At 39.3% G+C, this 12,093-nt stretch overlaps 1 protein-coding gene across 2 annotated transcripts in view; it reads right to left on the bottom strand.

Annotated features, from left to right (window-relative positions):
• Nucleotides 1-3,855: 3,855 nt before the first annotated feature.
• The window catches only part of LOC107669398 (junctional adhesion molecule C-like), a 38,318-nt gene continuing 30,080 nt past the window's right edge, over nucleotides 3,856-12,093 (bottom strand). For both annotated transcript variants that reach the window (XM_016461606.1, XM_016461607.1), the window contains exons 4-9: nucleotides 8,688-8,840; nucleotides 8,075-8,277; nucleotides 6,813-6,912; nucleotides 6,608-6,737; nucleotides 5,861-5,915; nucleotides 3,856-5,726 (exon numbers count right to left, since the gene is read on the bottom strand). In XM_016461606.1, the coding sequence (XP_016317092.1) occupies nucleotides 5,691-5,726; nucleotides 5,861-5,915; nucleotides 6,608-6,737; nucleotides 6,813-6,912; nucleotides 8,075-8,277; nucleotides 8,688-8,840 (677 nt within the window). In that variant the 3' untranslated portion in view covers nucleotides 3,856-5,690. The remainder of the gene's footprint in view (nucleotides 5,727-5,860; nucleotides 5,916-6,607; nucleotides 6,738-6,812; nucleotides 6,913-8,074; nucleotides 8,278-8,687; nucleotides 8,841-12,093) is intronic.

Raw genomic sequence — 12,093 nt, 5'->3', positions numbered from 1 at the left:
TATAATATTTAGGCATTTTTATATGTAAAATAAAAATTAAATAATTACCTACAAATAATAAATACAGAAGTATATGAAAGAAAATTATAACAAATTAGATTAGACTCAATTAATTAATATGTATTGCAGGTACTGTAATGTGGAGAGTTAAGTTAAAGGCATTCCTTTTTCCAGATGCTTTAAGGAATGGAATAAAAGTTTATAAAAGAAAATATTTTTACATGACACAAAACAGTTTTTTTCTCGTTTTTCTCAACCTCGATTGTAAAACCTTCCATGTGCAGATTTGCCAGGTGGTTATTTTTCTAGCGGGATCTGGCAACAGTCTTTTTTCTTCCTCTCTTGTGTACTTGGTTTAGTGATCATCAGAGTTATACTGCCATCAGCTGGGTTGATAATACAAGGATGGACATAATGTTTATGTTTCTTAAATATTTACTCCAGAATTCATTACAGTCAGAATTTATTCTTTTTTATTTTCTTCTATTTCATAAATGTAGTACAGATGGCATTCAGATTTGTTTATTTATGCCTTTATGTTATGGTGCGTAACCAGCTGCATGTGATTTGTGTAGTTTTATGTGTATGTGTATGTGTATGTGTAGATAGATAGATAGATAGATAGATGTAGCCTATTACTAAATCACATGGAGAATCTCAATCTTAAATATATCTGCAAATCTCATCAAGGCCAATGCAGTTACACACAACTTTATCATGCAACATATATCAAAGGATTTATGAATAATCTGAAGGAGCCAGCCATACAGCATTTTCTGTGCATCGTCATTCAGCCAAACAACCTTTGCACCAGAAGAGTACGCTGTTTACCAAACTTTGGTTAACACTTCATTTATGTCCATTGATCCAGAGCTGTTCAGTGTCCGAACAACCACTAGATTAATCTAGAGAGGTCAGTGGATCAGAGTTGAAGCCCTCAGCCATGATGACCCTTCAGCAGTGCTGCTGGTTCAGGCCAACTCGTTAATCGGGTTACTTTGCTAATCCTGTTTGAGGCGGCTGTTGGGTGTAACAAGTGGATTGTGCCCGACACGTTTATAAGACATCGTGGTTAAGGGGAAAGAGCGGGCATTAGCAACAACCACACAATGTGGACTGGCACCATTTAATTTCCCTTTTGATCTGAAACCAGGTATTACTAAGACTAATATCGTAAATATGAATACCAGTAGGCCTAAGTATCTCAAGTAAACTATTATTATTATTATTATTATTAGCCTACGCACTATAGTGATAAAATAAGCAATTATTGACTTTTTGTTTTTGTAAATATTTTTTATTGAGTTTTGACATATACAATTACATTAAGAGCTCTTCAAAATATCTTATAAAGGGGGACCATATGTTTTGAAACTTACGTTTTGAACCTCGAACAATGTATTTAATCTTTTCCAACTGAATGTAAGACATTACTTCTTTTATCCAGCTACTATGTGTTGGAGGGTCTGCCCTTTTCCAATGAAACAATATTAAACGCCTCGCCAGTAGTGTAGTGAAGGCGATAACAGAGCAAATGTCTTTTCTGAGTTCTATACCCTCAGGCGTAACATCAAAAATGCCCATTAAGAGATCAGGGTCAATCTGAATACTATACATATGACTATATGATTTAAAAATTCCCCTCCAAAACTCATCCAGGACAGGACACAACCAGAACATATGAGCAGTTGTGGCAGGAGATTGAGAACATCTATTGCATGCGGGGCTAACATTGGGGTAAATCTTGGCTAATTTGGAGTTAGTAAAATGAAGCCTATGAGGAACCTTAAATTGAATTAATCCATGCCTAGCACAAGGTGAGGAGGAGTGCACCTGTTTTAAAGCGTCTTCCCACTCTCCGTCTGCAATTTCTCTGCCCAAATCACTTTGCCAGGCGTTACGAATATCATCAATGTTCTGCGGGTTTATAGATGTTATAATAGAGTATATGGTTGAGATGAGTCCCCTGCTATGAGGGTTCAGATCAAGCAGTGCCTCGATAGGAGAGGAAGGTGGTATTCTTGGGTAAGAGACAAATATCTTCTTGATGAAACTCCTAATCTGCAGGAATCTAAAAAAGTGGGACCTAGGTAAAGCAAAATGACATCTAAGATCTTCAAAAGAGCAAAAAGTATTATCTAAGTATAGATCTTTTAGGAGCCTAATCCCCCTCTCTTCCCAGACACAAAAAGCAGAGTCCATATAGGAAGGTGGGAACAGACAGTTTGAAACAATGGGACCTAGAATAGAAGCTGACTGTAAACCAAAATGTCTTCTAAATTGGGCCCAAATTTTTAGAGTGTGAGCCAGTACAGGATTAGGGGAGGATATATAATTTTTCCCCATTAGGGGGAGTGAAGAGCATACTAGGGAGCTAAAGTTGAAGTTAGTACAAGATTGTTCCCCTTGCACCCACAAAGGGGTGTTTGGAGAATCTACATCAGAAAACCAATAGATTATTTTCTGAAAGTTACTTGCCCAATAATAAATGACTTTAATATTAACAAACTCTATTACTAACATTAAAAGTGCGTTCAGTATTTTTTGTTTATGTTTTATGAGAGTCACTATTGATAAGATTAATTTATTTACCGAGTGCAGATGTCCAGATAAGGTGAGACATAGGCTATTCTGCTGGTAATGTGATCTCGGCTGGACATAGCAGCTCATGAGGTCTCCTCCATCCATGTAAAATAAATCTGCTTTATTGGACTATTTAGTATATGTCCGGAGCCTTCATCTCTTCATCATCTTTTTAAAAAAAGTACCGATTTTTTTTTTCTGTAAGACATAGTTTGTACCTTTAAATGATCTGCCCCATTTTTCTGATTTTCATTTATAATCTATGGAGCCGCTAAAGGGATGCGGTGAAAAAATGAGATGGGAGGAGAGATAGGCCGTTTGTGAGCGAATGCAAAGTTTATTGGGAGAACGCAATACTTTTGTGAGAGAAAGCGAATGTTTTGCAAGAGAATTTTATCCTCAGGGAAACGCAAAAGCACTGAAATAAAATTTTTCCTCCCATCTCATATTTTCTTCCATCGCCATGTTCCTGTAGTGGCTTCAAAAATAACAAAGTGGCAAAAATAAATAAATAATAATAGTAATACATATAAATAATATAAATAAATAAATTGTTAGTCTATAATAAATGTAAAATTTAACTTGGTCGTTATTTATTAGGGTGAACTCCAGATGAATTTCTGTCTCCGTCATTATATGTGCTATTGATTCCAACATATAGGCTAATCATTGCTGTTAATAGTGTTCACCGTCATTAACTAACTGCTTGATTTTTACCCTACATTTTTTCGGCCATATGGACATCAACTTAGTCACCACTGATAAGCTTTTACTAAATATAATGCAGAAACTTAAATTTTCTGTGAAGCTGCTTTGCAACAATTTGCATCGTGAAAAGCGCTATACAAATGACCATGAATTGAACTTGAATTGAATTACCTCTTACAATCATCTTTATTTTAGACAATGAATTCATTTTAAAATGCATGAAGACAACATAATGAATTTAAGAAGCGAGTTTTATTAATCACAAACATACTGTTCAAGAATTCACACAGGATTTGTACCAGTCCCAAACCAATGGGACATTACATGTATTCAGTGAATGAAATATGTTTCAATTAAAATTCCAGCTGTCTCCAACCCAACCACAAACTCCACAGAAACTAAAATGAGTGAAAAACATCTGAACTCAGCCTCCAAAAAAATGTTGCTCAAGAGTTACAAACAAAATGTAAAAAAAATGAAAGAGAACTGGGAGCTGAATAATATTGGAATTGGAGAAAATGCTCTTTTGGCAGTCAGTATTTGGTACAGCTCTCCCTGCTTTTACTCTTTCAAACCACAAAATTTGTCATTTTCTGTTTCCCTCACAGTACTCTAGTGACATATGCAGGGATATTGGGCTGTGATTCATACCTCGCTTTCTAGCTTACTATATAAAATCAATTATATATCGCATAAAACTAGGAATTTCCGATTCCATCTGCTGAATCAACACTAGTGCTCTCTTCTCCTGAAACATTATTTCATTCTACATTTAGGCACTAATACATAATAGAATATCTACGTTAATGACAAAAAAAAAATCCCCAAATAAATGCACAACAGGTCTATTTACAAAATATATATATAATATTAGATATGTGTGACCAACACAGTGAGCACAGAACATTATCATTCCTCTCAAACACCTGTTCTTTTCTATATGTTGATCTGGTGTAAGAGCGATGAATTGGATGTGAATTAGAAAAAATTGTTCTGCATATCCAGTTAACTGCTACAGCATTTAAATTATTGTCACTGTCTACAGAGGAAGGCACTTAAGAGGAATGATTTATGATTCTCTTCATAAGTTTTCTGAGAACATGGCAGAAAAAAAAATGGTTTAACTCATAAAATATTATCAGTAGCATTCAGTTGATTGATTGTACTCTTTAACGTCTTCAAAATGAGATTTGGACTAAATGTGAATAGTCCAAATTCATCCAGAATCATTTCTATGGAATAAAATGTGAGTTTACATGAGTCCAGAATTGTTTTTTTATGCATTTAATAAGGCAGATCCCCTCTCTACCATGACCAATTAGTTTTCCAAGGAAAGAGTGTCATATTTGCCTCATTCAACGTTTGGTTAAACCAGAAACTTCTTATGCACAGTGTAGCTCACAGTGGATCTATATACAACCAGTACAGTTAGCCAACAAACAAACCCTGTTATGTTAAAAAAATAACATGGAGAGTGTTTCTCACTCAAATAAAAAAAAGAAAAGATGTAGAGAGAGAGATAGAGAAAAGAAAAGTATAATAAAAAAATAAACAACCTAGGCAGTATATTCACTATATACAAGATAAACAGCTAGCATAGAAGGACACTTAAAATCAAGGATACGCAGCACTGGTCTTTCAAAATATTCTCCAGCTTTTTTGCTGGTGTTTTTCTGAAGATACTCACTGTCTAAGACTATCTACAAACATGAACATGGAACGTCCTTTCACTATTAACATGAAATCCCAGCAGTATAGTAAGTACATAAGACCTTTGATTGAAGCCAGTGTCGCTGGATATACAATTGAAAGGATTTGAAATCTGAATGGAAAATAAAACATCCACACGTCAAGTGGTCTGGTACATTGTTTGTTTGTTGAATGAGTAAAACAGAGGATGTGAAGTTGGTGGAAATGGTTTCTTTCACAACCAAATTAGTCTAAAAAAAAAAAAAGGTACTGGCTTCCAGGTTAGTATTTTACAAATATTTAAAAAAGTAAAACAATTTTTTTTTCTGTAGGCATCTGAAAATATATTCCATCAAAAATAGTCTGACAAATTTACCTAGTACAAAATAAATGTTTTAAAAATGACAGAAGAGTTTGAGGAAAACGGTTTCTTGCTGTATATTGGGTTCTACTGAAATTTTACAAAAAAGGGGCTGTAAAAGTTAAAACAAGTAACATCTAGTGTCTTTAAACAGTGATCAGACATAATTATTTGTCACCTTTGGCAAATACAAATTGTGTTGTTACAGATGTGCCGTAAAGCGAGGCACGTGCAATGGCAGCTCCAACGTCGATGTCCTCATTTGGGGATTTGTGTCTCTGCGAGGTATAATAGCGCCAGTAACTTTCGACGCAATTCTGCATCTCTTCCATCACCCGTCTTCCTCCTCTCAGATGACAAATGAGGATTTGTGTCGGAAATCCCCCTGAAAGAGAGAAGATTGAGTAAAGGAGGTTTAACTGATTCCCTGTTTTAAACTGCTAGACTTTCCAGGAGATTTCTTAAGCTCTTGGAAGCCTTAATAAAAAAAATAAATAACATCTCTTTATTTTCCTATACCTCATCCTCTGTTCTGACATAGTCCACTCCATCTCCTTTTGCTGGAGTTTTGTAACTGAGGAGAAAAAATATTAACTGTCAGTTTCACATTTGAAAAACATTTTAAGCCGACAGTCACCACTATATCATATTTGTATTTATTAAAACCAAATTTATTTCAAATATCTGAACATATTACATGTGATGTTAAGACTGAGCTGGAAACTTTCAGGAGCTCCTTGGGTGATGAAATGGAAAAAAGCCATAAAACAGTGAGTCAAAACTGCTCTGGGACAGAGTGTGACTCAGGCCATGTCCACACATACACGGGTATTTTTATAAACAGAGTTTTTCCTTCTTCTGTTTAAAAAAAAAATCTCCGTCCACATGAAAACGCAAACGCATGCTATGAAGCACTGTCAAGAGCATGACAAACCAACAGGTGGCGATATAATCTCAACCGTAAAGCCATGTTGGCCAATCAGAAGCCTGAAAAAGTTTCCAGTAGGCAGAGATAACAGCGCAGGCTCCGACGTCACAAGCCAAAAACTCTGATTTTGCTGTCTACACGATAACACTGCAACCGGAGTTTTTGAAAATCTTCAAACTGGCAGGCGTTTTCAAAAATGTTCGGTTTCAGTGACCTGGTGCTGCGTTTGCGTGTGGACGAACTGCCAAACCGCGTAGAAAAAACTGCGGTTTTAAAAATAACCGCGTTCGTGTGGACAGGGCCTCAGACGGAAGTTGCTGTCAATGTCGTGTGCTTACTTGTTTCCCGTCTGCTTCTGGCTGGTGAAGTAGCCACGTTTATAGGCACAGAAGATGCCCACTGTTATACACAGAAGGACTGTCACTACAACCACTACACCCAGGATGATTCCAGCAATGTTGATGTCATCTACAAAAAAAGGCACAGCGTGAGATCATGGCTTTGCGGGGTGTCCACATGTGAAAAGGCAATCAAGATACGTACAAACTTCCATCATCTGTGGTCCACATTTGGAGAACCCAGCCTCATTCCTGGCTCTGCAGTAGTATTCTCCAGCGTCCTCCTTCCTGACTGCACTGAATTTCTGAAGATCATAATAACAGTGATTTAAGTTGACATATCATTTTGCATAAAGATTGGGCACAGTAAATTTTTTTTAAAATAAATTACTATTTTTATTTGGCAAGGATGAATTAAATTAATGAAAAAATGTAAAACACATTTATAATGTTATAATAGCAGTTTTAAATTATAGTTGTATTTGTATTTGTATTAAATAATTATTACATACCTATTCATCACGGTTTCATAAGTAAATAAGCAGTACAACAGATATTTCTTGAGCAGCAAATCCGCATATTAGAATAATATCTGTAGGATCTGGAGTAACGGTTGTTTACATTTTAAAATATATTACAATTGAAAACAGTATTTTAAATTGTAATAACATTTTACTGTATTTTTTATCAAATAAATGCAGACTTTGTATGCATAAGTGACTTCTTTAAAAAAAAAATCATAAAAAATTACATTAAAATTCAACTCCAAACTTTTGAACTGTAGTGTATTTGTGTTTCTAAGCAGCAGTGGTAATCTGTCAACAACATACTGAATGGTTAACGATGTTTTTTTTTTCATCAGTGAAGATTAAACAAAAAAAAAAAGTGTATTTTAGAAATAATTTTATTATTTTAATTAAATTAAAATCATGTAATCTGTTGGCTAAAATATGACAAAAAATAAAAACACTGTTAAGATATTAACAATAAACTAACAATGTTTTATGTGGACTAAACATTTTAAATGAATACACTTAATGTTTGAATATTTGGTTTACTTTTGAACTCTTGCATCAACTAAAATTTTTTTTAGTCACATAAAATTAGATGCCAAACGACCAAATAAAACAACAACTGAAACCTAGAAGCATCTTTCTGACTTTGGTGCGCATGTTATAAAAGTAACACAGAGGTGTTGAATGAGGCTCTGGCAGATCTTAAAGGACACACAGTAAACTCTTCAGAGGTTGTCTCCTTAGGGGGAAGTGGCTGCACTGCAGCGCTGTTCAAACTTTAAAAAGTGCTGTGAAGGTTGACGAGGGCACAGAGTACAAATGGCGGAGAATGGCACTCTGGAATGCACAAATGAGGGCAGCAGATTCCCTTCCTGGCTGAGCCCATCGCACATCAACTGGCTCCCCAAAAATATCCCTATGCCTACCCCATTGCCTCTTTTTCCAAACTCACCAGAGTGCCCATCTCTCCGTTCAGGGTGTAAGTGGAGTTAAAGAACTTTGGGCTGCCCTTGGGATCCTCCGGGATTTCCTCCTTGTTGCGGAACCACTGGTAATGGGACTTCGGGTAGCCCTCATCCTCCAAGCAATGCAGCTCTGCTGGTTTGCCTACCGGGACAGACTTGGGTACGGAGCATCTGGGCACGACGGGCTTCACTGTATGACACACAAGAGAATCATCTTAATGTAACTGCACAGACAATAGCATCCTCACACACATGCACCTTAGTGACTCTGACTGCAAGCATCCTGGCCAACTGAACATGCTGCTCTTTCCCCTTTTAGATCCCTGATTAAACTCAGATGCAGTTTCAGAGGTTTCCTCATATAGCCCTAAACACGCCCTGTAGAGTTAGAGCTGCAAGCATCCTCAAATGTGTGCCAAGGGTGGGTGCGTTGGCTCGCCGCTCCATCTCATGTTACATCGAGGCAGTTGGGAAGTACTAACAATGCTACGTCTACAGCAAATTCAAATTCAAAATTCCTCTCAAAAGTATGTATACTCAAGACCTGTTTCAGCACAAGGCAATCAATTGATGTAGAATTATTTGAGTGGAACCACTCACCTCTTACAGTGAGTGATATTAAAATCTCATCAAAGGATTTCTGGTCATTTGGGGCAGTGACTTCACAGCGGTAATCAGCAGTGTCGGCTCTTGTTGCGTTGAGAATGACCAAGGTCGCAGGTTCTCGAATTTTCGCTCTCTTTTCCAAGTCACCTGGAACAAAAATAAAACAAGTGAGAAGATACATAGTTGGCTGAAACAGGTGAAGCTGTTCCCACTGATACAAAGTAGTGTTCATTAAATATGGGACTTAAATTATGCTCCAAAATTCCTGTTAAACACTGATAGAACGTGAGAAAACACTTCACAATAGATTTAAATTTATTAACATTGGCTAAATGAACTAAACACTTTAACATTTTAAAATAAGTTTCAATTTAGATAACATTTATAGTAACAGTTAAACAGTTAATAGCTAACCTGAACTAACAATGAACAATACAACATTAATTAAATCTAGGTTAATGTTAATTTATAATAACAATTATATCATATTAATAATTTATAAATGTAATAAATACTATATTATTCACTGTCATAATTTTTTACCCTAAGTGTTAAAAATGTATTAGTATATATACAAATTAACATTAACTTAAAAATAATAAACACTGTAAAGGTATTTTTCATCATTATTAGTTCAAGTTAAAAATTGCATTAACTGTTAAACTGTTATGTTAACAAACTGAAATGTATTGTTTAGTTTCACCATATTTTTTACGACATTAATCTGGGTTAATGTAAAAATATATTATTTTTTATTGTTCATTTATATTTATTTATAGTACTGTTAATTTATATTCCATTGAAATATAAAAAAATGTTCTGGCATACACTTCTGTTCAAAAGTTTAGAGTCAGTAAGATTTTTTTTGGAGAGAAATTAATACTTTTATTCAGCAATTCAGTATTAAATTGATCAAAAGTGACAGTAAAAACATTTTTAATGTTACAAAAAAAAATATTTCAAATAAATCATCTCCAGGTTATGTATGTAACCATGGTTCCCCGAAGGGAACGAGACGCTGCGTCGGAGAACGCTTTGGGAACGCCTTTCAGCGTGACCGGCTCTGAATCATATGTGTAATCAGTCCAAAGGAAGGGCGAGACGTCATAGGCGGGCCTCGGCCCCTGCCTCGACAGGATGTCTGCTCCCATATTCAGAAGCCCAGGAATAGGTACTGCTCTCAATGAAAGGATTTTTCCCTGGGACCACACAAGGATCTGGTGCGCCAGCTTGTATAAGGGGCGCGAACGCAGACCTCCCTGGTGGTTGATATAAGAGACCACCGCTGTGTTGTCGGTGCGCACCAACACATGACGATCTCTCAGGTCCGGGAGGAAGTGCTTCAAAGCTTGAAACACAGCCAGCATCTCCAGACAGTTGATGTGCCACGTGAGATGGCGACCGGTCCATAGACCACGGGCAGGGTGGCCACTCATGACCGCACCCCAACCGGTGACCTGCATCGTGGTCGAATCCCACACCATGCCCAGATAAGTGGTCCTCTGTAATGGAGAAAGCACACTTTTATTGGCGTTTAGTCTTAACCTCAACTTTCCCATATGGGCGAGAATGACATCTCGATGTCGAACCACCGTCTGCTCTGATTGAGCTAGAATCAACCAATCGTCGATATAATTTAGTATGCGGATGCCCTGTAGTCGCAGTGGAGCTAGAGCAGCATCCACACACTTCGTGAAAGTGCGGGGTGAGAGTGCTAGGCCGAAAGGAAGAACTCGATATTGGTAAGCTTCGCCCCTGAAAGCAAACCTCAGGAACTTCCTGTGAGTGGGAAGGATGGAGACATGGAAGTAAGCATCTTTTAGATCTATCGTGACAAACCAGTCCTTGGACCTGATCTGAGACACGACCTGCTTGATAGTGAGCATCTTGAACTTCAGTCACATGACTGAGCGGTTTAACTGACGCAGATCTAAAATGGGACGCAACCCTCCATCCTTCTTTGGAACGATGACGTACCGGCTGTAGAACCCGGACTCTCCGTCGTGAGGAGGGACCACCTCGATGGCCTCCTTCCTCAAGAGGGTGTTTACTTCCCATTCCAAAATCAGAGCCTGCTCGGGGCTCACCAATGTGGGAAAGACCCCGTTGAATGGCGGCGGCGGAGCGATGAACTGAATGCGATAACCTTTTTCTACAGTCTGCAGGACCCAACGAGACACATTTGGCAGTAGTTTCCACGCTGCTAAATAGCCTACTAAGGGAACCAGTCTCTCGAGACTGGTCTCTGATGTACTTGGAGCTGCTAGCTCAGTGCCCTGAAGCGTAGGACCGGCAGGAGACAATCGAACTAACTGCTCTAGAGACCCCTGAGGGGGTGGCGAGCACCTCAGCTCCGCTGCGTTTCCGGGCGGAAGACACTGAGCCTACTAAGGGAACCAGTCTCTCGAGACTGGTCTCTGATGTACTTGGAGCTGCTAGCTCAGTGCCCTGAAGCGTAGGACCGGCAGGAGACAATCGAACTAACTGCTCTAGAGACCCCTGAGGGGGTGGCGAGCATCTCAGCTCTGCTACGTTTCCGGGCAGAATACACTGAGATGTGTGCTCGCTGGAGACTGCTGCGCCCTGGAACTCTGGCAGGGTTAGCAGATTGATCTCCTGAGGGCTCTGAGGAGAGATGGACACCGTGTAATGCGTGTAACTCTTCCCCAGTAGGGGCCGCCCTCAGCGGTCCTGGGCCATGATAGTCAGGACCGCTTTGTCGAGGGCTTCCTCGACTGAAGCACGACCCTCAGATCAGGCCTCGCCTTAGAAGCCCCCGGCTTAGAGCACCGCCGACCTCGGTCCCGTTGTGGGGGGGTACGAGAGGCGACACTCAACTTTTGAACCTCTCTGTTTGAGGAGTTGGTACACGGCCGGGGCTGCTCCCGCCCAGCAGCCCCCAGAGCTAGAGATCGGCGAGGGAGAAACCGCTGGAACGCCGCCGCCTGTTTACGAGCCTCCTGGTATCCGTCGACGACGGAGTTGACGGCGTCGCTGAACAGACCAGAAGGCACAAACGCGGCGTCCATGAGGAATGTATAAATGTCTCTCCGCTGCCACCAGAGCTGCCATGGACTGCCCAATGGCACGGGCGGTCTCGCGAAGTGGTTCGCAGAGGCTTGGAGGGCAAGACCGGAGCCTTTAGAGACAATGCCGCATCGGGAGATAGACAGCTTGCGAGCGTCTGTTCTACCCGGGGCATCGATCTATAACCGCGTTCACCCAACCCCGCCACATTGCCATAATAATCAGAGGCGGGGATGAATAAGCAGGCCGAGAATGGTTTCACCCACGACCTCGACACCTCGGTGTGAAGGTTGGGGAAAAAAGGCAGGCTCCGGCGTGGAGGTGGTGGCTTAGTTCACAGAAACCGCTCATCTAATTTACTTTTCTGCGGTTC

Source organism: Sinocyclocheilus anshuiensis, unplaced genomic scaffold (assembly GCF_001515605.1).
Source record: "Sinocyclocheilus anshuiensis isolate Anshui unplaced genomic scaffold, SAMN03320099.WGS_v1.1 scaffold180, whole genome shotgun sequence".
Lineage (NCBI taxonomy): Eukaryota > Metazoa > Chordata > Actinopteri > Cypriniformes > Cyprinidae > Sinocyclocheilus > Sinocyclocheilus anshuiensis.
The sequence above is the reverse complement of the archived record's forward strand: the minus strand, read 5'-3'. Positions and strand labels throughout refer to the sequence as shown.